Source organism: Centruroides sculpturatus, unplaced genomic scaffold (genome assembly GCF_000671375.1).
Source record: "Centruroides sculpturatus isolate CEXI.00-Female unplaced genomic scaffold, Cexi_2.0 scaffold73, whole genome shotgun sequence".
In the NCBI taxonomy this organism is placed as follows: Eukaryota; Metazoa; Arthropoda; class Arachnida; order Scorpiones; family Buthidae; genus Centruroides; species Centruroides sculpturatus.
In genome coordinates this window covers 773,349-800,887 of record NW_019384330.1, presented here as the reverse complement: position 1 = coordinate 800,887, position 27,539 = coordinate 773,349, and the positions used below count along the sequence as shown (strand labels likewise).

Genomic DNA, 27,539 nt, shown 5'->3' with positions numbered 1-27,539 from the left:
AAAAAAAGTTGAAATAAAGTGATTAAACAAAAATTATTACAAATATCGTAAATAACAGTTCACAAATGCATATATAGAGATATTTTTTGAAATAGGGGGAAATGGTCTTCACAATTTGAAATCGATCGAACACACTGTCTCGATACACTCGTATAAACGCGCGCCATCTATCGTGGGTTAAATGTACTATGCCAGAAACCTTTGCGGGAGTGTATTAAAAAACTTTCCTAAGTTTTATGGCAATCATACTATGCCACAAACCTGCGCGAGAGTATATTAAACAACTTCCCAAAGTTTCATGGCAATCGGATAAACGGTGTGGTAATGCATGAAGGACATAAGACAGACACACAGACATACATTCATTTTTATATATATAGATACACTATAAAATAGCATTCATATGCATATTGATGTTTGGACTAGGTGGTATGTTGTTTATAATATTGCATTATTTAGAAAAATAGAAATGGATTTGGGAGAAAAGATGAATATAAGATAAATATTGGAAGAAGAAATTATTGAATCTTTTACTTTTGATGATGATGAATTATATGAAGACTATGTAGAAGAAAGTGAACATACGAGGGATGTTCGAAAAGTATCGGACCTTTGGTCGGCAAAAATACATTTATTGATTTTGAGGTACAAAACCCTAATTCCCTTCAAAGTAGTCTCCTTGGTAATGTCACTAATTCCCTAATTCCCTTCAAAGTAGTCTCCTTGGTAATACACTTCTCCCAGCACTCCTGCCATTGCTGGAAACACTGCTGGAATGCATCTTTTGGAATGGCCACCAGCCGGTCTGTCACATTCCGCATAATGTCTTCTTTTGACTAAAATCGGGTTTCTTTTAGCGGCATTTTCAGCTTAGGAAATAGCCAAAAGTCACATGGAGCCATGTCAGGAGAGTGCAGAGCATGACGAACCACAGGAATGTTGTGTTTGGCAACAAAGGTCCGAATCAGATGCGTAGAATGGGGGATGTGTTATCATGACGGAGCTGCCAAGTTTTGGTTGACCACAGATCCGGTCGTTTGCATCGCACAGCATCACAAAGATGATGAAGGACCTCCTGGTAGTACTCCTTTGAATGGTTTGGCGTTGTGGTGCATACTCACAATACACCACCTCACGGGAGTCGAAAAAAACTGTCAACATGACCTTGACATTTCTGCAGACCTGCTGCGCTTTTTTTGGCCTCGAGGATCATCCCTGAAAGCCTGCTGAATCTTACGAATGGTTTCCACTTGAGTATCGCCAAACTTTTGGCAAAATTTGATGCAATATCGTTGCTCATGTTGTTCAGTCATTTTCCATCTTAGTGGAATCCGACGAGCATTCACTACACATCCTCACTTATAGGTCGACTGCCAGCGACTGATGCTTCCTGCAGGCGGGAAAAAATTCAGGACTGTGCATGACTGTCCCCTCCACAACTCCTTCGAAAGAGACCTCCCGTGCATCATTGGTTTACATGAGAAAAATAAAGGTTTGATACTTTTTGAACACCCTTCGTATACTAGCAGTTATGGAAATTGTATTACCTATGATATATACCAAAAAGCATTCAACAGATGTCAACGCTGTCCATGGGACCAGTGTCCGTTGGAGTCTGATGCCATTTTCAATATCCTTTTCCATCCCTCTATCTAGGTCACAGTGAACCAGCTTCTGAATACTATTTTATATACCATTCTTTTACATCATCCATCCACTCCTATGTGGCCTGCCTCTTTTATTTGTCCCCTCCATGATTCCAAGTGTTATTGTTTTAATTGCTCTCTTGTCACTCATTCTACAGATGTGACCAAAGATGCCAACTTTCTTTTGGATGACCCATTAGAATAGCATTTTTGCAGGTTGGATTCTTTTATTGACTTCGTCATTTGTGACCTTATCATGCCAATCTACTCTGAGTAACTTCCTATAACATTTTCTTTCAAAGGCATCTAGTCGTCTTCTGGCTTTCTTGTGTAAAACCATGCCTCACAGCCATAGAGTATGCCACTAAAGATGCATGAGTCCAGAATTTTTTATTTTGTTTTTATTGTGATGTTTTGACTTTCCCAAGCTTTATCCAAGAGATTTTCTCTGCAAAATCTGAGATTTCACAGATCCTTTGGCTACTCTTGTTTTTGTTTCTTCAAGATAGTCTAGATTTTCAGTCAGCTTTCTTTTCAGGTATATAAATTCTGTAGCCTTTTCAATTCTTGTTCATTTATCTTGATTTTGTCTTCCAAATATCATCGTCTTGGTCTTTTCTAAGTTCATATGCAGTCTATATCTTATGCATTCTACATTTAAGTTGTTAAATGTGTTTTCCAGATTAGTTGCATTTTCTTTAAAAATTACAGTATTATCTGCAAATCTAAGGTTGTTGATTCTTTGACCATGCATAGGTATGCCTTTGATATCACTTGTGAAGCATTCCATTGCCCTTTCTAGCAGAGTTATGAATAAAAGTTGTGACTTCAAGTCTTCCTATTTGGTACTTTTCTTTGTTTTAAACCATGTTCCAAGACTTCCAAAATTTTTCACTGCTGCCTATGCATTCTCATTAATGTCCTGTAGAAGAGTTATTATTTTTTTGTTCACTCCAAAAGATTCAAACACTACACATATTGCCTTTTGGTCTATGGAGTCTAATGCTTTTTTGAAATCAATAAAGCAGGCATATATCAACAGATGTACAAAGTAATATATTTAAGCATGATTGCAATTTGTAATAACATATAAGTTACAGAGAAGAAAGCAAGAAGAATAAACCAAAAAAATGCAACTTATTACATATAAGGCTACATTGAACTTATTTCACACCAGAGCCTCACCAATACAGTTAATGATGCTCTCATTACTGGATGTTTTTTCTTGTTATGAAAGCAAAAAAACATCCAGCAATGAGAGTTGCATAACTTTTTGGCTGTTATGAGTTTTTATTTTTAAAAAACTTTTCATATTTTTAATTACTATAAAATGGTAAAAAGCTTAATTTTGAAAGTAGGGATGAGTTTTATGAAAAGGTGTAAATGTTAATGATACATGATCTCCTCCTATCGCCCCACCCTTTCTACCTTTAACCATAAAAATTTAATAGCATCAATGCCCCTCATATGCAAGCTACCGTGCCAAATTTCATTTCTTAATCTACACTATTCTGAGATATTAAGCAAACTAGATGTCAACACGTACAAGTGAATTTTTTTTTCTTTTTATTCAGGAGGTCTTAAAACAAGGGTGGCCAACATGAGGCCCGCGGGCCGCATGCGGCCCGCCTGGAGTCGTGTTGTGGCCCGCGGAGCTTGGTCAAATGAACGTAAATGTTAACTTTATTGTACATATCACCAAATGAACATTAGAAGAATTCTATGAACGTATTTGGACAAGGATAAATATCCTGCGTTTTACAAACATGCTCTGTCGATGGTTTCGCTATTTAGAAACACTTATGCATGTGAACAACTTTTTAGTCGCATGAAGTACATCAAATCACAAGTGAGAACACGAATTACTGATGTTCATTTGGAAAACTGTTTGCGTGTAGCGACAACATTAGTCGAGATCAATTTTGATGCACTTAGTTCTTTAAAACAAAGTCAGATGTCTCATTTTAAAATATTTTTTATTTGTCTAATAAATATGTTTCTCGGTTATTGAATAAGTGATTCTCAATTATGTTTAATTTTCTTCAAAAAAAAAATATATACCTATTTTTTTGTGTTTATTTACATTAAACCAGGCAAGTGTTTGACCACGATCTCACCTACTGGAAAGCAACGATGTGGTTGAAGCTGTAGCACGCTTGCTTGTTTACTTAAATTAACAAAAAAAAAATTAGGTGCGTGGCCCGGCAGGAAATATTATTTCTGAAATTTGGCCCGCCTGCTAAAAAGGTTGGCCACCCCTGTCTTAAAACATGAAGATTTGCAAAAAAAAAAAAAAACTGGGGGGTCAAATTTGACACTATTTGATACTTGTTATGTACACATAAACAGCTGGGAAAGTAAAAGGGGATTCACAGCTTATCTAGGCCTAAAAAATATAATATGAACAATATTTCAACAGTCAATGGAATGCATTCTCCTGTTTATGATGTCATGGTTAATGCAATCATTAGAGTTTCTTTCATGTCTGCAGCAAAATTATACTTTAATTTAAAAAATAATCACATTTAAAAATAAGATTTTATGAGTGATGCAATATCAATAGCAGCACTGTGATTTGGATATCAAAGACTCAATGGATTTAAATAAACATTCAGAAACAATAGAAAATTCTAAAATTTGCATAATATATAGATAAAGATTTGGCTACAGTATGGAAAAAGATGCTTCAAGATCAAAATATAAGTGAAAACTTTTTATTAAAAGTTTATTAATATTAACTTATACAAATGTTTATACAAAGCCCAGCATTATGAAAGTAGATACACTAGTTTATGCTAGTACACATAAAAAGCTCAGGTTGCTAAATTCATAATTGATTATTTGAATATTTTGATCTTTGAAGATATGATGTACAAAATTGTGACACCTACAATTTTTCAGTTTTTAATTATTAAAACTATAATAAATGTAGAAAATGTTTGTATCCAGATGTGTATCAAATCTGTGATTTTTATGAAAAAACAAAAAGTCAATAGGACAAATTCAATGTTACAATTACAAAAACCTTTAATGGATAATAAAAGCATCATTTATAAAGTTAAAAAGTATTACATTTAATAAGATTCTATTAAAATTCCATTAAAATTTGGGAATGCCTTGATGTATACTAGTTTTAAAAATATTGTAATTAAAAATGAAGGCACAGAAATTGTTTCAAATTTCAGTTATATTAAGCATTTATTAAAACTTCAAAAAATGCAGGAAACAATATGAAGTTTTTTAATATATATTATCTAATTTTAAATTATATTAGTTATGGATTCATTTGTCAGGTTATTGGGCTGCAATTTGAAAAAATTGTAGACCTATAAATTCTCACTGTCATCCATTCATCTGTTTGTCTTTCCTTAATCTCAAGAATGGACTTAGATGAAAGACAAGACCAGATATGGAAATCTTAGGGGCAGGAGGCCTCAATTAACTATATATGAACTTCCAATGCAAACCGGAAGTTATTTCAATTCAAAAATTTCCCCTGAAAGGTGTTAGATAGATAACCGGCACAACAGTTAAAGGAAAAGTATGATGTACAGGGACACACCATTACTAATTTGAAATGGAGAGTATATATTTTAAATTAAATTAATTAAAAATATGATTAAAAATTGCAGCCCAGCATTGTGACAATGTCACAATAAATAACTGCTTGTATATCTATCAGAATAAAATTGATATATTAATCAATATTTTTCAAAAAATCAATATATTAATTTATACTTTTGACTATTTTAGGTTTTGGGTACACCAACAGAAGAAACTTGGGAGGGTGTATCACGCTTTCCTAATTATAAACCAGGTATGTCAAGTTGAATTATTTAAAGTTTTCTTCTATCAATTTTATAATTTCAAATTGACTAAATATTTAATTTTCTAAGAATTTAATAAGGATAATTTTAATTATTAAAACAATATTTTAAATTATTGTTTAAAATTTAACTGATATACATCAAAAGATTGTATTGTTATTGCAATTTCACTTTTACATGTGAAAATGTGTTAAATTTAATATTTTTTCATCTCATGTATTGAACTATAACATGAGAAAAGCTGGAATTCTTAGTATAAACATGCATTTCACTGATTTAAATTGCATAACTAGCAGAAAAATTTTGTGAAAGTAACATAGATAGCAAGTATTGTGGACAGTATATAAAAATATAAAACAATAATTTAACAAATTGCAAAAATCGTAAATTGTTTTATGAAGGATATCAAAATCAGAAATGCTTTTATAAAGTTTATTCAATATTTTTAGTGTTGTTAAAATAAAAATTTTTAAATACAAGATTTTATGAAATTAAACTTTTATATATCACAAAAGAAAAAAAAAACATTTTGTATATGAAAAAATTTGATACACAAAGCATAGTTTGTCAGTCTATTTTGAATAAGTATTCTTTTGATTTTTATACATATATGTAATATTTATTTTTTAATTTGTTTTTGTTGTTAATTTTTTCATTTTTATCCCTAAAATAGTAATATTGTGTAATGTCTACTGGATAGATTGTCTTACTTTTGTCATATCGTATTGACAAATATAAAGATTTGTAAAAAATGAATAAAGCTGTTATCTTATTATTTGGAATTTAAGACCTTTTGAAGTTATTTAATTTTCTTAGTTTGTCTTTTATTATATAAATATTTATAATGAATTCTGTATATGCACAGTGATAGCATTACAGTATATAACTTGCATGTAATTAATGTAAAAAGATACAGTATTAAATAAAGTGGATATGATAACAGTCTGCTGTCTTAAAATATCACTTCATTGTGAGTTGAATAAAAAAAAAAAAAAAAAAGACATAATTTCAACGAAAAGAAGAAATATAAATAATTGTTAAAATCAATTGATATTGAATACAGATACATAGAATATCATAGACTATTGAACAGTACAAAATATATACTGTATATTTTATTTTTGAGTTGTAATTATTTTGAGGGCATTCCAAATAAGTACAGTATGGTCTAATTTTATTCAAAGGTTGCATTTCAGTAGATTTCACATAAAACAAAATTCCACATATATTTGTATTCTATCTCAAGTAGTCCTAGATGACTTCCTAAATATTTATGCAACTATTTACAATTAATAGAAAAACATTAAAATGTATTTGACTTCACAATTCCATTGTGATTTCAGTTTTGTTTCATAGTGCCAAAAGTTTGTTTTATGCAACTTGCACACTATACACAATTTTCTTTTATTCATGCATTAGAACATACTATTTTTATTTTCATTTTGATATTTTTTTTTTCCTTGGAGATAGACTATAGAAAATTGCTTATACAGTTACTTTTATTACAATGAATTTTTAGAATTGTTAAATTTCCCCTCTGCAACCAAAGGTTAACCAAACCATTCATCATCTATTAGTGTTTAATAGATGGTTTGTTTGATTAGTTATTTCCTGTTCTTAAATAAATTCAAACTGGTAATATTTAAGTCTACATGAGATATATTTGAACAACAGGATGGCTGAAGCATTTAAGATGCCAGCCATCCATTCTGGGGTTCCAAGATCAAATTTGGATGAGTAATTTTTTTATGAATGGTTTGTCTGATTTATCCAATAAATCCCTCACCACTCAGTTGCCTAGTTGTGAGCCTGGCAAAATCCATGATGGGTATGAAAAAAAGACCCTCTTTTGTATCCACATGAAAGAAAGAGTAAAAAATATATATAATGACAAATGAAAAAATAAAATGTTAAGTTGAATTAATAAAAGAAATTATGATGTATTCTGTTTGTCTTAGAGTAGTAAATATTACAAGGTATGAAGAACTTAGTTTTCAAATTTTCATTTTCAAATGGTATTTCTATCTGCATAATATTGTATTTGCAGAATTATTATACATATGCTTATATGCAATATTTAAGAACTAGTCTGCTCATTGTGTTTGTGTACCCTGATGTGTTCCCAACACATGTTAGGTGAGAATAACCCAAACTACTATTAGGCAAATTGACCATCTTTCTTCTCTGTCTGATGATGTGATCTTTTGTCAAACTGTGTCAGCTGTGTGTAGTATCTTTTACTGTATTGTACAGGCATATGTAGCTTTTAAATACCTTCAGATGTAAATTGAAAATTCTGAACACTATGCTTCTGCAAGTCTTTTCATAGGATACTCAGGTAGCAATTTTAATAGTCTTTAATAAGATGTTTTGGTGTCAATTAGACCATAACTGTATTATTTACATACCTGTGTGAGACATAACTGTATGTTTAGTTTAAGACATTTTGAAGATATTTAATTTTCTTAGTTTGTCTTTTATTATATAAATATTTATAATGAATTCTGTATATGCACAGTGATAGCATTATATAACTTGTGTATAATGAATGTAAAAAGATACAGTATTAAATAAAGTGGATATGATAACAGTCTGCTGTCTTAAAATATCACTTCATTGTGAGTTGAATAAAAAAAAAACAAAAGACACAATTTCAACAAAAAGAAGAAATATTTGTTAAAATCAGTAGATCTATATGATTATGTAGTTTTTGTGTGGTTATAACTTTTTTGTGAATGGATGTATTTTCATATTTTTGTTTATGGAATAAAAATTTAGTTAAGTTTATCAACAAATTTTGATTATTGTTTTATTATTTTGACATTTATCAAATTCTTTTTAATACTCAAAATTCAATTATTTCTTTCTTTTCTAAAAATAATTAACTGTATTTTGTGAAAATTTATTATTCGATAATTTCTGACTGCTTATCATGTTGTTACAGTAAATGTAAAATATTTATTCTAAACTAAAGAGAATCACTATTTCTTTTGCATAGTTTTATTAGATGTTAATTTTGATATTAAAACTAAGTTTAAAAAATGAATTATTACAAATCTAATTATTTCAAATTTAAGAATTTCTAATGATAATTTTATTGAACATAATGTCAATGAAATAAAAATGAAAATTTAGCAGTTAGAAATCTGAAATAAAAATCAGTAGTATTACTGTATTTCCAAAGGTTTCCTTATCCTGTTGGCTATTGCTGATATTATGACACCATTATCATATCATATTATTTATCTACTATCTGATTTTGCTTGTCCTTAAAGACTATAATTCAAGGAAGAGCATATTATATAAAATTAAAATATTTTAAATTTAACAAATGAAAATACAATTTTTATATCAAAATCAATATTTAAATTGTCTTTGAATAAGAAAAATATAAATTAAATATAGTGAAACCTGGTTAACTCGAATCAGTCAGAAAAAATTTGGACTTTGAGTTAAAAAGTTATGAATAATTTGAGTTAACGAATTTGATTTAACTTGTTATGCTAGATGATTGAATTTGGGAAAGAAAATGACTTTGAGTTAACCGGTTCCAATGTAATGATGTAGTTCTCTATTATTTAGAACTATTTTTGATTAGAAATTTATTCAACGGGAATTGTTTTTTCAAACGTACAGAATGATTTTAAGAAAACTATTTTTTGTCGAATAATTTTTTTAATGTCATATTTTTTAAGTAAAGAAACTAAATCAGGAAATTAGATTATGATAAAGCTGAACTTATAGTATAATTCTTAACTAAAAAATTATACAGTGGTACCTTAGGATACAAACGCCCCAGCATATGAAATTTTCAGGATACAAAGGATGAAATTTGAACATAATTTTGCTCCACAGTACAAACAAAAACTCACCATATGATGTTACATTTATTTGCAGCGCCGTTTTTTATTCACTTCTGTTCATTGGTCTCAGTCCGCGTGTTTGCTTCATCGTGGAAGGATCTCACTCAATAAAGGAAATCTTGAGGTATTATCAGAAAGTGACTGATTTTATTGAAAAGAAACATCCTGAAAAGGTTCACACTGACTGTATTGCTGCTCAAAGTAATGACATTTGCTTAAGTCATTTTAGAAACATTTTAAAAAGTAGGCAAAGCCAAACCTCTTTGGATAGATATTTTACCAAGCGACTTCTATCTAGTGAAAGTGCTGGTGGAAGTGAAGGAAAGAAAGCAAAAAGCAGTGAATAAAAATTTAAAAAAAAAAAAAATATATATATATATATAAAACAACACTAATTTTTTTATCTTTTCTAAGTTATTTTTAAGTTATTGTTACATTATGTTATGTAAGTTAAGTTTTAGTATCATTTCCCTTCTCCCTCTCCTCCGCCACCAGTTTACACCTCCACCATCGTCTATCTTCAAAGGTAAAGTGTAAATAAAACTACATTTTTTTAAATTAATTATTATTCTATTATGTTAATTATACATTTACAACTACAAAATGCATTTTTCGGTGTTTTCCTTACTATAGTTTTTTTTTTTTTTTAATGTACTACTTAGCTTTAATTGAAGTGTGTTTTTCGTGTTGGAACGAATTATTTGGTTTTACATGTAATCGTATGGGAAAAAATGATTCACCTTACGACATTTTCATGATACAATCTCAGTTTCAGAACGGATTAATTTCGTATCCTGGGGTACCACTGTAATTTTAAGTTAGTAAAATATTATAAAATTTATGATATAAAAAAGTAAGTAATTTTCTAAAAATTAATAATGTAAGCAAGATTTAAGAGAATTTTAATTTTGTTAACATTTAAAGATGAAAACTAATTGCAGATAATTTATTTATATATATTAAATTTTCTTTGGTCTTTTGATAAAAAGTTAAAGAAAATAAAACATAAAAAAATTATTTCATTCATTTTTGGTAAAAACAAGAATGAATAAGATTAACCTTTAATAATGGAAAGAAAAATAATTAAAATTTTTATATATAAAATTTGGATAATGTTTTTATAAGATTTTTTTTGTGTGAAACTTAATTAATTTTAAGATATTTATTAATCTATTTAAATTGGTTTTAGGAATTAGAATCTTTGTTTCATAAAATTCTTCAAAAAGAACTCTGAACTTTGAAAATTGAAAAATAAGTGTATCATCAGTATTTTATTTGTTTTTAGAACTTTCATACATATAAGTTATCAGTTGTAAGAAAGTTTATATCATCTCAGTGTCATCTAGAAAACAAATCAAATTTATTAATAAAATAATATTTTCTCTTGTTTAAATCTAAGAAAAATTTAAATTCTTACAAAATTAGAAAGACATTGGTTAATACTTTATAATCTGATAAGTGGCTAGAAGACATTTTGTATTACCTATAAATATATTATACTTTTAGTTAGGGCTGGATCTATAGCAGGTTAAACAGGGTCCTTGTCTTGGGTGGCAGAATCAAGAAGGCAACAAAATGATAAATGGAAAGTTGTTTTGAATTATTATTAAGTTGTATCTTTTGAAATATTTCATACTCATCTGTGACGTTGTACAACATATTAAGAAATTACACTGACAAAATGAAATAGGTGGTAGAGGGGGGGGTCTATATAAGCAATTTTAGTATATGAATTGGGTGTTTTTGCAACCCTCTTAAGAGATACAGGCACCTAAAGTTTCTCTGCTGCCCTGCATAGAATGTATATAGTATAGGAAAGCTTGCCTTCATTGTCACATCTTGTTTCAAGGTTTAGCAATTTTAAAAACACAGACAGATGCATTTAGAAAAGTGAAAACTGGAATCTACAGAGAATGTTTATTAGTTATTGTTGTTTCTTTATTGATAATCCACTTTTAATTATGTTAAATTGTAAATGCAATTAACAATGAAAAGGTTGTAGTCAAACAAATAAAGAATAAAAGCCCAAAATCCAAAAAGAGAATATCTTTAAGTGCAATGTTTTATAAGATTAAGTAGAAGAAAATGTACATTTCATAATAAAAATTGTATTTTTATGCTAAACTCTCCTCTTTTAAAAAGTGTTGGCATCCTAATTTGCATTTCAACATAATATTGTCTACATGTGAAACTGTATCACATTTAATTATGCTGAATAAGTGAATGTTTGTAAGAAATAATGGAGAAATTCACATCTAAGGAGCTAGCAAGCTGATATTTATAAGGAAAGCTAAATGCAAAGGATGATTAGTGCAAAGACTATAATGTGAATGGTCATAATCAGTGCCAAATATTCCACTATTCAATGCTTGTCATAATTCATAATCAGTTACAAGTAAAGAGTTTTTTAAAAGATCAGATGGACAGAGATGACCATGCTCAATAGGAACTGATGACTTTGAAAAGTTAGTTATTCAACATTTGGAGCAACAGCTCTCAACAAGCATGTTGTTATCCGCATTGTTGGGATGAATCATGTTAAAATGTGGAATGTGCTACATGTGATCAGTTGCATACCATTTTACTGTCAAACTCTACAAGGCTTAAGCTGTGTAGATTATTCAGCAGGGATAGTTTTCATGGTGATATTTAGAACATTAAATTAACAGCACTCCATGCATAGCTTTAAACCAAATGTTTGAGGGTCAGACTTCTCTGTATGATCTTTGTGAACCATAAGACAGTAATCACTCAAAAGTTTAGGAGCTTATATCTCATAAGTTGTCCTATGAATTGGGGGGGCTCCCCAATTCATTGGACAACTTATAAGTTTCAATGAAATTATATTAAATATTACATTACATTTATTCTTTTTGTTTTTCAACCAAGATAAGTAAAACTATTTACCCTTTCAAAAGTCACCTAGATCCAGCCCTGTTTTTAGTGATAAATTCATGAATTATATTAATATCTAAACTAGTTTTCTATATGTTTTTAAAAGTAAGATGTATAGAAATTACCGCCCACCAGTGGCCAAGTGGATAAAATCACTCAGCACTGATTGTTAGTCTCAGAATCATGCCTGAATAACAGGTATGTTGCATGGAGTTTCATGGATTTTCTTTGTGTCTAAAACCTAAATGAGCCAGTGTCCCATAGAAAGTTCTCCAAGGATACACCATCCTTTTCAGCTCACTGTGTGTTGCATTGTCTTAGTGAAGATCTTATTGCCGTTCTTTTCCAACTCTGTCTTGTTGAGTTGGTTTCCTGTGTATCACAACTCGATGTAGTGAATCAGGTTCGTTGGAAAGCACACCTCCACACTCAAATTGAATATATTTACAGTTTATTTACAGTTGTAGAAAGTACAAGTTAGGAAACATAGCATATGTACAGGATGACCATGCGTGGTGACTCACGTGCCAGATTGGCGTCTGGGAACTAATAACCCTTGGAGAGACCTCAGTCAGCTTGTGAAGTTGGCTCAACTGCACGATCGGTCCGGTCTCTGCACTAACCCGTCCCTGAGATGATTAACAGAGGAGAACACTCTCTCTACGCTCAGCGGTCTTCCCTAGTGCCTGAGACTACTGTGTACCAGTCTCTTGTCCTTCTCTCCCTCCTCTCTCGTTCGTCCCGCAATTTAAAGGTTTTTTTGGATGGGAGCTTCCAACCGATCACAACCCCTTCTTGCCCGAACAGCTTACACTCAGGTCCACCGTCATCCGACGAGAGTGGAGCTTACACAAACGTCCGCAACTTGTTTACGTTCGTTTGTTTACCATATGGCAAATGTACTAACATCTGACTGAAGGTGGGTCCAATTAACAAAGCCGGCGCTTCCTTTGTTTTTCCTTGTTTACAAGTCAATACCTTATAAGTGGTATTACCCGACTGCACGTGGGTCCAATTGACAAGGTCGCGCCTCTTTTGTTCCCACTCTGCTAAAAGGTCACTACTTTACAGCCTTATCAAACCAAATATAGAAATAAGGAAACATTTTACTGATAGATATATATATATATACACACACACAGTAAGACCCTGCTTAATGCAGGGAATGCGTTCCTAGACAATGAAGCGCTAAGCGAAACAGCATTAAATGAGGTCATTTTAACATAGAATAAATAGGGATAGGGGAACACGTAACCAAAAATAAGCAAATTTTACTTCAATTTTAAGTTATATTATTATACAAATTAATATAAAAATATGTTAAATAACATACAAAAATATACACACAGAAATGTAAAGTTTATTTTTTGGGATGAAGGTCCTGACTTTTCTGAAATTCATGTTCTTTTGCAATAAAGTCGTGAAGTTTCATTTGTCTCTTTTTTCTTTCCTTTTCTGTCAGTAGCAGGAGATTGCATCCAAAATGCCTTGTTTTGCTTTTGCACTCATTTCAAAGTTGGATCATTTGCTACAATTTGATCAATGATTTCAGTTATCTTACCAAACTTTTACTAAGGAAATCTGTAGAGAAATTTTTTGGGTTCTTTGTTTTCAGAATCTCTATTTTCCAGTTCCACATGAATTCCATGTTCTGCCAGTTCTTGAAGGTCATCGTTGGTAAGGCTCTTAGCAGAAACCTGTGGTAACTCCTCAATATCCTGCTCATCTATATCTCCTAGTCCTGCTATGTTGATTAGGTTGAGTTGAAAAATAAATTACACCGATATAAATCCATCAAAATTTAATAAAATAAAAACGTTTTCAATCGTTTTTCAACGATCATCTTCAGTTACCAAAAATAGAACAGTAAATATAGAACATAAAATGTGTTCGAAATAAATATAAAAATAAAAATTAATGGAAAACGCCCTAGCAGACGAATTAATGAAAAATTAACAAATAAACTAAATAAATAGTGAAAAATTAATAATTGTGAAAAGATCTCCATGCAGTGGACAATGAGTCGGCGTCTCTATGGTTTATACAACCGGTTTTCGTGTGTGCTTTATAGATTTCCAACCTCTTCAGATGCTTGATCGTTTGCCTATTAGTCATCGTTTTTATAATTGATGCTTGATCCCATTGTACGTCTATATCCTGTTGCTTTGCGTACGATGCCAAGACGGTGTTATCAAGGTTCTTATAGATTGTTCCTTGAGCCTTTGCATTTTCAACTTATTCTACCTCCAGTACGTTTTGGTTATATAGACTAGGTTGAGTTTGGTCAACATAACGAGACAGCGATAGGCTCTTCTTGTTGAGAATTCTTGGATACCTTCAGCCATAACTACTTCCACACTTGCATTTATCAGTTAATTCTTGCCAAGCGAAGTCAATATTTTCTATGGCATCCATGATGTTATATTTTTTCCAAAATTGCACCAAACAAACAGATTTAAAGAAAGTACACCTTTATGCCATCTTTTGCTGATTAAGTGAGGTAGTGTTAAGGTATACATATATATACAGGGGTATACATATATAAAAGTAGCCATACAGTTGAGAATCTGAGAAATACAAATGTTTGGTGTTTGTTATTATTATTTTTATTATCTTTTATTAGTTTGTATTCCTTATTTGTGAGTTAATTTGTACATAAAAATAAATGTTTTTTTTCCATAATAACAACTGTATACTTACTTTTGCACCCCCCTGTATATCAGTTTCTCAATTTATAATACAGTAGAGTCCCATACAATGCACAAATAAAGCAAGAAACACCCTTGAATTTTGTCTATCAGAGGTATATGTTTTTTTCAACTTATATGCCAAGGTTTTAAACTTTCATAAATCATGTGATAATGCAGGTTTCGATAACGCGATTTCCTATAATGCGTAATGAATTCCCCGCATTGTATGTGACTCTACTGTACAATATACTTATACAAATACATAGTATATAATTGATACATTTGATATATTAGTTTCTTAATCAATTAATTCTGTGGAAAATTTTTTTCACTGAAAGAAGACAAATATTCAAACTTCTAATTAGAAGAAAAAACTTTGTTTTAAACAAAGTGTTAATTTAGCTATGATTATTTTCATTAATTTTATATTTAATTAGTATTTTATTACTAATAAATTATAAATAATTTTATTTTTAGTATAAAAAAAATTTGCAGATATTATTAGATTATAAAGTTTCAAAAGATTGAATGACTTATTTAATAGTTTATTGTTATTAATACTACTTTTTAAAATGCTTTTTAAAATGTTTTTGTCATTTTTTTATTTATATAAAATATAGAAAACTGTGACTGTTGAGATCAATTGCATGTGTCAATTTGTATAAATATATATACACAAAATCTGTTCCAAGTAAATTGTATAGCTACTGTAGGAAACAATGTTGCTCAGAGTTCTATTATTATTTTATTTATGGCTTCCTTAGAGTTTACATTTAATATTTTAATATATCAAATCTTATATTCATATCTTTTGCATTCTTTTCAGCTTGACATATAATAGTAAGATTTATTAGGATAAGAATATTTATATTCAAGTGGATTAGTCTAAAATACATTTCTTTTTCCATTTAGCTCTCTCTCTCTTTCTCTTTCTCTCTCTCTCTCTCTCTCTCTCTCTCTCTGTTTGATGGATTTGCATTTTCAAAAGCATTCAAAGCAATTTTTTTATTACTGTATCACACTATCAGTACTTTATCATATGTCAGTAATGTATATGTCATCAAAATGCAGATTTTATTGCTATATATACATATATATGTATATAACAATAAAGTATAGATTCAATTTATCATATCTACAAACATTGTATTGTTGAAAGCCATACATCTATTTTAGATTTGTCAGAATTTTCACACTAAAATTATTCTGATCTATCAAACAAATTTTACATTTTATCTCAGAAAAATTTATAGTTCATTTATGTCTTTTAAAGATGTTTATCATAAAAAGATATTAATCTTTTATGTCAGAGATATAGATAAATATTAACTTTTGTCTTATTCCTTGTCAGGAATAATGAATTAATTCAGAGCTGAACTTAATTCATTATCATTAGGATATACTTATAACTTAACAGTTTATTAATTTATGAAACTTTGTCTTATATACAAAGCTGCATCTTTAAATTTATTGGCCATTTCAATGCCATTTCTTTTCTATAACTTAAAATTTTTCTGTAAATAAATTTTTAGAATTTTCACTACTTTAAATGAACAAGTTAATAAATGAATGTTATGAAAATTTCATTTTATCATAGAACATGCTTCATGGAGAAATTGATAAATATTGGACAGAGGATGATATCGCTACAAGATTCTGATTATAACACTTAATCCAGTTTTTTTTTTTTTCCAAAATATGTTTAGGTTTCAATTTTGCCAATTTATAATGTATTAACATTCATTTACAATTATAATGAATTTTTTTAGAACTAGCTGAATGATACTGTAGAATCATGCTGAATTTCTAATGGTAAAAGTGTATAATAATGTGAAAAAACACTAAAAATGTTGTTATTGATTTGTCATTGTTATGTGTATGCATGTAATTATTTATATATAAATATGTAAAATTCAAATTTTTTGTTTTATATATTTGTCATCTTATTTAGTATAGGTTGTTATTAAGTCTCATTGAATGAATTGATTATATAGACCAGCGTTTCTCAAAGTGGGCGATAACACCCCCTTGTGGGCGCTGGAGGCTTTCAGGGGGGCAGTAGAAGGCTCAAAGAGAATTGGGGGCATTAAGGAAATATAGAGGGGCGATGGCAGATAAATTCTATATATAAAAATTCAACGGAATATATATAAAATGTTGACATTTTATATATTTTTTATTTTTTATTGAAGGTCACAACTTGAATATTTCTAACACATTGACTTTTATTTTAGCTCAGCGTTTCTCAAAGTAAGTAATAACGCCCCCTTCTGGCGCGATGAATAGATCTATGATAGAGGCAGGGTATTGAACGGTGACCAAAGGCAAAATTGGGGCTGATAAGAGGAAACATTGCGTTTAATGGTTTCCAGATGATGAGAACAATGTACAGTAAGGGCACAAAGTGTGAGATTCATAAAAAAGTTTTCCTAAGAATATTTCCAATCCTTTTCTCACACAAGAGAAAATGGGTTAGGGGGCGTTGGGTATAACTTTATGGAACAAAGGGGGCGGTGGATCGAAAAAGTTTGAGAATCACTGATATAGACAAACATTCTTCCTATCTTTAGGAGAAATCTCTTTTTGTAGTACAGTTTGATTTCCATTGTCCATTTTGTTCATAATCTGTTACTTTTCTTGAACATAGCAAAATGTAATAATTTTTAGTTCATTGTCAGAAATACAAGTATTTTTATATGAAAAATTATTTGAATTATTTCAATCAGGCAGATTCTTAGTTTGTTTTGATTTGGGCCAGTAATGGTTAATTTACTGTTTTCACAGTCTTTAGTACATCAGAACCCTATTTGACAACCAGATGGCCAAGCAGTTAGGGTGCAGCTCTGGAGACCTAGGATTAAATCCAGATTGGTAAAAAAAAACCCCCAGGAATTTTTCAAGCTCTATCTGGATATGATGGGCCCTATTCCCTTACCACCTGGCTGCTCCACTGTGGGCCTGGCCAAACCCATAAGAGGGCTTGTTTAAAAAAAGTCCTCTTAGTGCCCACAAGGCAGAAAGAATTTAGAAAAAGAAAAAAATAGAACCCCAATTATCTAAGGTGCTGCATTACCTGAAGCAAACCTGTAAATGAATACACTTCTTTTCTTATACTGTAATTCATAAAAGAAAGTTTATTAGGCACAGTCCATTTCCTGTCTGAACAGAAACTAAGAATTGAGTCAAAGCACTAGCAATTCAATAATAATGTTTTGGAGGAGCCATCTATGATGATCACTTGCTGCTACCATGTCAATGATGCCTCCATGGCATAAAAAATAATTTTAAAAAATTGCATGCGTTTACGCTAGCTATCTTGGAAATTGTTGTGTTGACCCCACTGTATCACAAAAGTGAAATCATGGACCCTTGATTTTTATTACATTTTTTAACTTCATCTCATAATATATAAAATGACAAAGTTTAATCAAAATTGACCAATCAAATTTTGACAATGAACTCACTTCTATAAGCCACATAGAAGAGTTTTCACTAATGCTCTACCTCAAAAATGATTGCATGTATTACAGAATGATTTGTTTCTGTTACATTTTTATTATTTAGTTTCAATGTGAGACAAACCATTTGTATTAAAGTATAACTCCAATAATAATAATAGTGTAAATTTCTTGTATTTTTAATTATTAATCTAAAATGGTCATGGCTGGTTGTTTTATCCAAGTTTTCAGTCACCATTGGTCCACATTATCTTAGATAATTGGAGTTCTACTATATTATAAGAAACTGTTATATCTTATAATTCAATGATAAACATTCTCTCTCTCACTCTTCTGTACTTGTCTTTCTCTTGAATTGGTACTAATGCTTAAAAATTTATTGCTTTGATGATTCTTTCAATCTTTGGAATTAATCTTTTTTAATTTAATCTACACTTAATGTATTTTTTTATTATTTTAATTTTTAATGATTTTAAGATATTGAAGTAAGAAAAAGATCAATTCTAAGAAAAAGAGAGCATTCATAATTTTGATTATGAAAGTTATTTTCCTAGGATTAATCTCCTTGCTATAGCAAATTACAGTATCTATCTTCATCTGTTTTGAAATCAGGAAGAGTAATTACCTACAACTTCTACTTTTTCTCCTTCAACATCAGGTTAGGATGGAATTTGAACTTTGTAATCTAAATGTTTATGATTAAATCAAATTTGACTTCTTTACTAGAATAATTACATGCATCAATCATTCCCACAAATCTCAATATGTTCAACATTCTAATGTAGCAAGCTTTTTGGACTGTCTTTGATGATGATTTTTTATTCTGTGTCCTGTGATCTTTCTTAAATTCAGGCTAGTCATTGCCATTTTTTTCTTTTCTGCAGGATTTTTTCCTTCTAAGATTTTGAGAATGAGTTTGTTTATATGCAGAATTAATTTAATGGTTCAGTGATTGTCTCCTCCTTTTCACTTAATAACTGTTTTTTTTTTTCTGTTTTGTAGATTATCCTCAGTTCCCTTCCTTAACTGACTGATGCTTGTTATTTGAATATATTATGATTAATGACATTATGATAGATTGAGATTTTGCACAAATTATTCAAAAGAACTGCAGATGTTGCCTGTACAGGCAGTGGCGGAGTTGAGGATAATAAAAATGATAGAAAAAGAAATGCTTGTAAAAAAGGAAATAACTTTATTTATGGATTTGATTAATGATAAGCATTACATTGGAAAAAAGAAAGAGAAGAATGATGAAAATAAATTTATTTAGAAGATAACTTTCTTTAATTGCTATATAAAAATCTTTGATGATGATAGAAATTCCTTAGTAAATTCTTTACCATTAAATAGAAACATTAAGCAAATGATATAGCATGTATTGTACTTCTGAATGTATTAAAATTAAAATTTGAGTTTATTTTTCTAAATTGTAATTATTCATAAAGCTTTTTATTCTAGTTACCTATATTTATAAATTAAATTGAAAAACTTTTTTGGTTTATCCTCTTGTGTTTTAATGAGGCCATTACTGCATTAAGAGGTCTATTAATGCTGTAATGATGATATGATTAAAATTTTTCCTTTATATATTTATCAAATATTCTAATAATTCTGTAGTTTACTCTAAACTATTTGGTTTTTTTATTTAAATAAAGGTAATTTGAATTTCTTACATTTATATTTCACCTATTTATGCCCCAGTGATCATTAATTACCCAATAGTACTAAATTTTTTATATTGGATGTGCATTATTATTAAAATAAATGTATCGTTGATATGCATTATTCTCATCTGTGCTATATGAACTTTGAATCAGTAAACATGAATTAATTGTGGAATGAATTATCATTGTATATTTTAAAAAAAAACTAAATTTTAGTTCAAATCCACTGAACATAATAATAATAAATGATTAAAATTATTGTTTCGTGCAAGTTATAATCAATATTATGCAAATAATAATATTTGCATAATATTGATTAGAATTTTGTCTTTATTTAAAAAAGTTTGTATTAGAATAAACATAAACTAAAATATCATTATTATTGATATTCAGTGAAATGAATAAAATCATTGTTTTTAATCTCAAATTTACATAAATATTTGCATAGGTCATTAAGATAAATGCCCTTGAGTAAATGATATTAATTGATGCTTGATTGCAGAGAAAAAAATGCTTAACTGTAGTTGACCTTTTAGAAAAGTATAAAGGCTTTGACTGATGATAACACTTATTATTAGAAATAATTTTGTCTTTACAATTTTTAATTTGAATGAAAATGAAGTTAATGCAAAGTTAAACATGTAAAACAAACTGAATGATTATGATAGACAAAGAATCAAGCAGAAGCTGTAGTTGAAGGAATGACAAATTATGAAACAATTAGAACAGTGGATGGAATTACAATTACAATAGGGAAAAAATTGCATTTAATCAAAACTTAATGTGAAAAGAGGACCTGAAAATGAAAAGTCAAATGCGAGAGGTATTATTTCTTACATCATTTATCTCTGTATTGTCTGTTTGACATTAGCATGAATGATGATTGATCACTTGCAAAATTCTTTAGAAGTAAACTTTACAGCAAGAAACTCAGATAATATTATATTGATCTTTACTCAAATACTTAAAGTAAATAAAATATGATTTTTTGAATTATTGTTGTAATTATTGACACAATGAAGGGCATTGGACAATAGTATAGAAATTTGTAGAAACAATTGAATAATTAGTAAAAAAATAATCATGTAATGAATGCAATCTCTACTTTCATTCATTTATATTACAAAATCAATAAAGAAATAATATATACTGTATTTCAATTCTATTAAAAATTTTAAAGGAATTAACATTTATTCCTGAGCTGAAATTATAAAAAATTGCTTATGGGATCATTAAACAAAATGCCAAAAATTAAAAACTCAGATTTTTTTAAACATTTAATTAATATACAGATGAGCTTAACTTGAATAACAATGTTTCCTGTTTGCAACCTGATCAAATATCCACTGTATTCTGTGAAAAGTTTATTATGTGAGTTTGTAAACATTATATGATATTATCTGTGGATTTCTATATAATCTTTCTTATTTATATTTAACATTTGTTTCTATTAGATTTTTTTTTTATTGTCATAATCTTAAATACACTAATCATTTTCTGATGATTTGAAAAAGCTTCTATATCCTAATGTGAAGAGATAAATTTAGATTTGCTATTTGAATATTTGATTTACACAAATAACTAGTCAGGTTACATTTGGGCTTGAATGTGACTAATTATTAAGTGATTAACAACATACTTGACTTAAAAGGAGATACAGTAGTTAGCCAAATTACATTGTTAATTATTTATTAATTAGTCATATTCTAGCTCAAATGTAACCTGGCTTCTGTTGTTTATAGTAAGTGTATTATACACTTCAAATTTTTTACTCCATTATTTTAATATGCATATATTATATTTTTGTTTTTATAAGGTAAATTATAGTTTCAATTACTAGGATTTATTATCAGGTTAGAATGAACTTTATATACATTACAACTTTAAAACTGTTCAATTAATTGATTAGATTTGTAAAAATGTTTTTATATGCACTTCAAATAAACAGAATTTTAAATAAAATAATTATAAAAATGCCAATTTTCTTAAAAATAAATTATGCTTATATATAATAATGATACCTTATTTATATTGTTATTTATCACTAATTTGATTACAATCTAAATTCATGTGAAATATAAAATTATCAGCTATGTATCATTAGTTGTAAGCTGATTACAATATTGTAGAAATATGTTGTATATTAATCATGTTTAAGATGGGAGTGTGTTAAATAAATTTAGAATTACAAGACATTTATATTCTCTAATGATTGTTATTTGTAAAGAATGACAGTTTATAATATATGATATACTTCAGAACAATAGTTCAAAAAAATTTTTTTCTATTTGTTCCTAGTATTATTTCTTTATTTATGATGTGAATGAACTTTTGTAGAGAATAAACTCTTCAAATAGTGCCATATGTTTTTTAATAATAATTTTTTATATTACATTTGACATATTAATTATTAAATGATACAGCTGGATTCTTATTAAACTGCAGTATTGCTGATTATTAACCCTTCATCCCATGGGATTGGTTAGAGAGATCTAACCTTCTAAAACTTTTATAAATTTATATGGATAACATTGCAGTATTTTGTGGATATGTACTGTAGTTGCTGTCAGGGTCACTAGGATTCAAACAATAGTATTTTTTAATTAATCACTCTATTTCTGTCCTTACTATCATGGGTTAAACACAATTTTCATCTGTTACATTCAACCCATGTTCACATGTTATATTCATTTGTGAGAACAGTTTTGAAATTTGATTTGAAATTTTATTGTAATTTTTAGAAGTTATTGATTCGGTTTGTCTTGACAACCATTTTCTTTTGTTTTACAATGGAAAAACAATTACTATTTCTAGTGCATTAACTACATTTGTTTAGAACATTCTAACATGTAATATCAAATAATTATGATGAATTTAATATAAATATTGTGTTGTTTGTTTTATAACTGTAATTAATATACATAGATAAAAAATATTAAAATGCCATACAATTAATAACTCTTAATGATTTGAAATAATAATTGTAATTATTAGTCTATCAGATCCAATCCTTAGGATAATGAAGCATTTCTTCACCTATGGGTTGAAGGTTTAAGATAATAAGCAATTTGAACTAGAGATAGGTAATCACACTACCATCTCGTGTTAAATTTATCCATTAGAAACAAATACATTTAATTTAGAATATTCCAGAAGAAAAGATCAATGTTAACATATATATTGGGTTAGTTTTATATGAAATGATATTATGATGAAACTACAGGGTGCTTCAAAAAAATGTATACACACTTTGAACTTCCATAGAAAATTTATTTACCGTTCTACAAAGTTAAATTTCAGGAAAATAGAAAGCTGAAAGTCCAATGTAAATGAAACATAAATAACAAATGTTAATACTGTTCAAATTGGTGACCTGCAGCATCAATACAATTCTGAGTACGAGTCACCACAGATTCTGTACATCGTATCAAAACGTCCAATGAGATTTCTCTACACACTGCTTGAATCTCATTCCAAAGAATGTCTAGGTTACGTGGTTTACGTTTGTACACCTCATCTTTTACTGTGCCCCACAAGAAGAAATCCAGTGGTGTAAGGTCTGGAGAGCGTGGTGGAAACTCGATTGGCCCCCTGCGTCCTATCCACTGGCCCGGCAAATTTTGATCCAGGTAAGCTCGTACGTCCCTGTGATAGTGCGGCGGAGCACCATCTTGTTGAAAATAAAAATCATCATTATCGTATAATGCACGAATGGCAGGAAATATGGAATCAGCAAGCATTGTTAGGTAATTAATACCAGTTACAGTGCCTTCAAATCGAAAAGGTCCAATGAGTCCCCTTGAAGACAAACCGCACCACACATTTACACCAGGCAAATTTACAGCTTTTTCAATTGTAATGTGAGGATTTTCTTCACACCAGTAAACACAATTGTGCCTATTGACAGTTCCATTAAGTTTGAATTGGGCTTCATCCGACCAAATGATGCTACCCATAAATCCCGGTTTACGTATCACCATCTCCTGAATCCATTCACAAAATTGCAACCTTCGATCTGGATCGTCGTCATTTAGCTGTTGCACCAGCCTTGGAATGTAAACACGATACTTGCCTCTCTTCAGAATGCGTAGCACGCTGCTAGCACTTACATCACTTTCACATGCCCCTTGCCTTGAAGATTTGTTAGGAGAGCGTTGAAACAGTTCCAAGACTGCCGTTGATGACTCATCACTTGTAGCTGTTCGAGGCCGACCTGAATGACCTTTATGCACATCACACACTGTTCCATGAACTTCGAATTTGTCTCGTATGCGTGTAATTGTTAATCTTGAAGGTGGTTCTGTATCATACTCCCTTCTCCACTGTCTTTGAACTTCATTTACATTTTCAAACTTCCAGTACCACTTAATAACCTGCTTACGTTCTTCAAAACTCAAACGTACGTCCCCCATGTTGATATTACAAATTCCAACTGATAATATAACATAGAGGGACGATTATGCTGCCACCTGGCGAAGAAATATAACATTAGCCTTGTAGAGCGGGAAAACTACAATAGTTCAAAGTGTGTATACATTTTTTTGAAGCACCCTGTATAATTTGAGATAGAAAAAAGTTTCTAAAGAAAGGTTGGCTCTTCCATAAGACTTCTTTCCTGAGGTGTATAGAAAGGACAAGATGTAGATACATTGTCTCTTTTGAAGATTTTTTGTAAATTTTCAATTATTATTTCTATTGGAAATTCTAAATTTTCTAGCATTTTATCAGTTCTTTTTGAATAAGCTATAGCTTATCAATTAAGAGGATTATATATATATATATTAAAGATATTTAGTTTCTTTCAAAATGCATTTTGTAAAAATGAATGATGTTTTGCATTCAAATGTTAAATGAAGTCTTTTGGCCTACATGAATATTTTTGAAGTTATGCATCAAATGGAAAATATGATTTGTAATTTCATTTTCAAGTGCTGTAGAATTAAAATTATAAGTGTTAGTTTGAAAGTAATGACAAATATATTGCTGCTAAACATATTTTGTAAGATAGTGTGTTTGACTGATTTTGAATGTTTGTTGTGGTTTGAAATACACTTAGACTGATTACTAAACCTTTACCAGTGGGATTTCTAGTAGAGCATTAATGTTTTTGACCTAGTTAACTGTTTATCCTCAGGCATCAGAGGACAAAAGTGGAGTCAAATCCCACTGGTAAAGGTACAGTAATTAGTCCAACTAAGTTATCACAGTAGCTAGTATATTATCTTTGATATACTTGTGTTTTCTTTGTGAACACCATTAGTTCTTTTGTATACTTTCTTTAGTTCATTTTAAGTTATTTCACTACTTATATTTTTTATTTCAGTAAATTTAACAAACTAATGAACTTGAAAGAACTCTTCTATCTTTTGTATGTGATAATATAAATTAATAACAATTCTATGATGAATAATATATATAAATATTACCACATTGAGATATGAAATTTACTTCATAATAATCATTAGTATTTGTTACAATACTTTCATTTTAGTAATTTAAAATATAATTACAGTAAAACCTGTCTATGGCGACCATCCACGGTTCCTTCAAAAAGTGGTCTTTTAGACAGGTGGTCGTCCAATACATGTGGTGCTGTAATACGTATTTCCATACGTATTTTTAGCCACTTTTTAGCCATTTCTACTAAGCAAAACTCGAGGTGAGCAAAAATAAGCGAATTTTTTCAACGATAGGGCTATATTAGTATAGTACTGTATTTTATTCTTATCGGATAACCCGATTTACAGGAGTCGTCATGATATTATAAGACAGATTTAACACCAATATTTTAAAGATTAATACAATACTCGCATTTTCTCGACTATAATGCACACTTTCTTTTTTTCCGACTTAATTAATTCGACTCGGTTCTTTTCGTTCGCTCCTCAGTTAAGTGTATTACGTCATCAATATACAAGCGCGTCCTATCTCTCCATCACTTTGGTTTTCGTTAGTTTAATCTTATTTTAACTTTAAAAATACTGTATTTTTTTAATATTTAATATTTTCTTAATTAATTAAGTACAATAAGAAAAACTATTAGTTATTGTTTTTTGAACATTTTGCCTGCGAAAATTACTTGGATATTATTTTTCTAAAAATATCGTGGAAATAAGGTAGGTTGATACAGAAACTATTTATCGCACGTGTACTGTATATGAGCTTCAAAATAAATAAATAAAAATAGATTTTATCAAACGATGAGATCAGCCGATTAATTGTATCGTGTACAATATTTTACACTCCCAAGGAAAATACTGTAGGTCTAGGGTAAAATAAATTTTGTTTTCCCACAATTAAACTTCGCCGCTAATTGCTGTTGTGATAACTTTAATACGATCTTCTAACGACAGCACTTTGCATTTCGGACGTTTTCCAACAAACTGAAATGAATTTCCTTTGTTGCTAGACTAATTTATTAACACCTGCACCTAATTTCAAGGGTGGAAGCAGTGCCCGAGATGGGTTCGAACGAGAGTTTAGACTAATTCATTATATTAGGAGGTGGAAACGTTGTTGAGATGGGTTCTTACAATAGTTTAGACCAGATACATTCGCGAAAGTGGTCGCTTATTACAGGTGTTGTATGTTGTTTCGGACCAAAAATTGATGCCCGAGGTCGCGTTACACAGGTGGTCGTTTAATACAGATAACTTAAACGAAGACTCTATGGATAAACTAATCCGTGCCAGAAATTTTTGCCCGTTTTGACAGGTGCCCGTCGAATGCAGGTGGTCGCCTAAGCAGTTTTCACTGTATATATGTGTATAAAATAATTGTACAATAGTATGATTATAAATCTTTGTCTTATAATTAGTTAAGCATTCATTCAAATTACTTTATATAATAATGAATTTATGATTGCTGTTGTCCAATTGGTGAAGTAGATGATAAATAACCAATCAATGATGTGAATGCTAATATAACATGCATTTATCATTTAGAACTAACAGTATTACTTTTTAAAATTACATTTTAATTTTATATTTTTGTACATAACTTGTGATGATGCATAACCCACCCCATTGTATACCCTGTGTTATTGGTGCAGTTATTGTTCTGTAAATATGACTTTACAATTGTAATCTAAATTTCTGTATATTTGTGCATTCTTTTCAAATTGTCTTCTAAACATAGATATCCTATGAGTTTACACACAAGAATGCAATATTTATTTATTCTGTATTCTATATGAAATTAATATTTGTTATAAAAATAATCTTTTAGAGAGTTGCAAACATTTCAACTTTCAAGATTTTGAAACAAATTATAAAAATATAGATACAGTATATATTATTAGTTTTGCATTATATGTTTCTGGAATAGATTAACATCATAAAGTAAGAATTTGCTGTATAATAGTTATGCAAGTATTGAAAAATATTGCAAGCAAAAGTTTTGATTTATGAAGAAAGTTAATCTTGTTACAAATTTAACTTAGGTAAAGTTTAAGATATTAAAATTGACATTTTATTTATTTTAACTTTGTGACA

The 27,539-nt window shown here is 29.5% G+C and overlaps 2 protein-coding genes across 2 annotated transcripts in view; one reads left to right on the top strand and one right to left on the bottom strand.

The window, feature by feature from the left end:
- Positions 1-27,539, top strand: part of LOC111629747 (cyclin-dependent kinase 14-like) — a 103,669-nt gene that overhangs the window by 65,043 nt on the left and 11,087 nt on the right. The window contains exon 16 of the mRNA XM_023373656.1: positions 5,400-5,463. Coding sequence (XP_023229424.1) covers positions 5,400-5,463 — 64 coding nt within the window. The remainder of the gene's footprint in view (positions 1-5,399; positions 5,464-27,539) is intronic.
- LOC111629676 lies at positions 23,271-24,545 on the bottom strand. The gene has a single exon (XM_023373564.1). It carries the CDS (start codon positions 24,456-24,458, stop codon positions 23,397-23,399), a length of 1,062 nt encoding a protein of 353 aa, XP_023229332.1. The 5' UTR covers positions 24,459-24,545; the 3' UTR covers positions 23,271-23,396.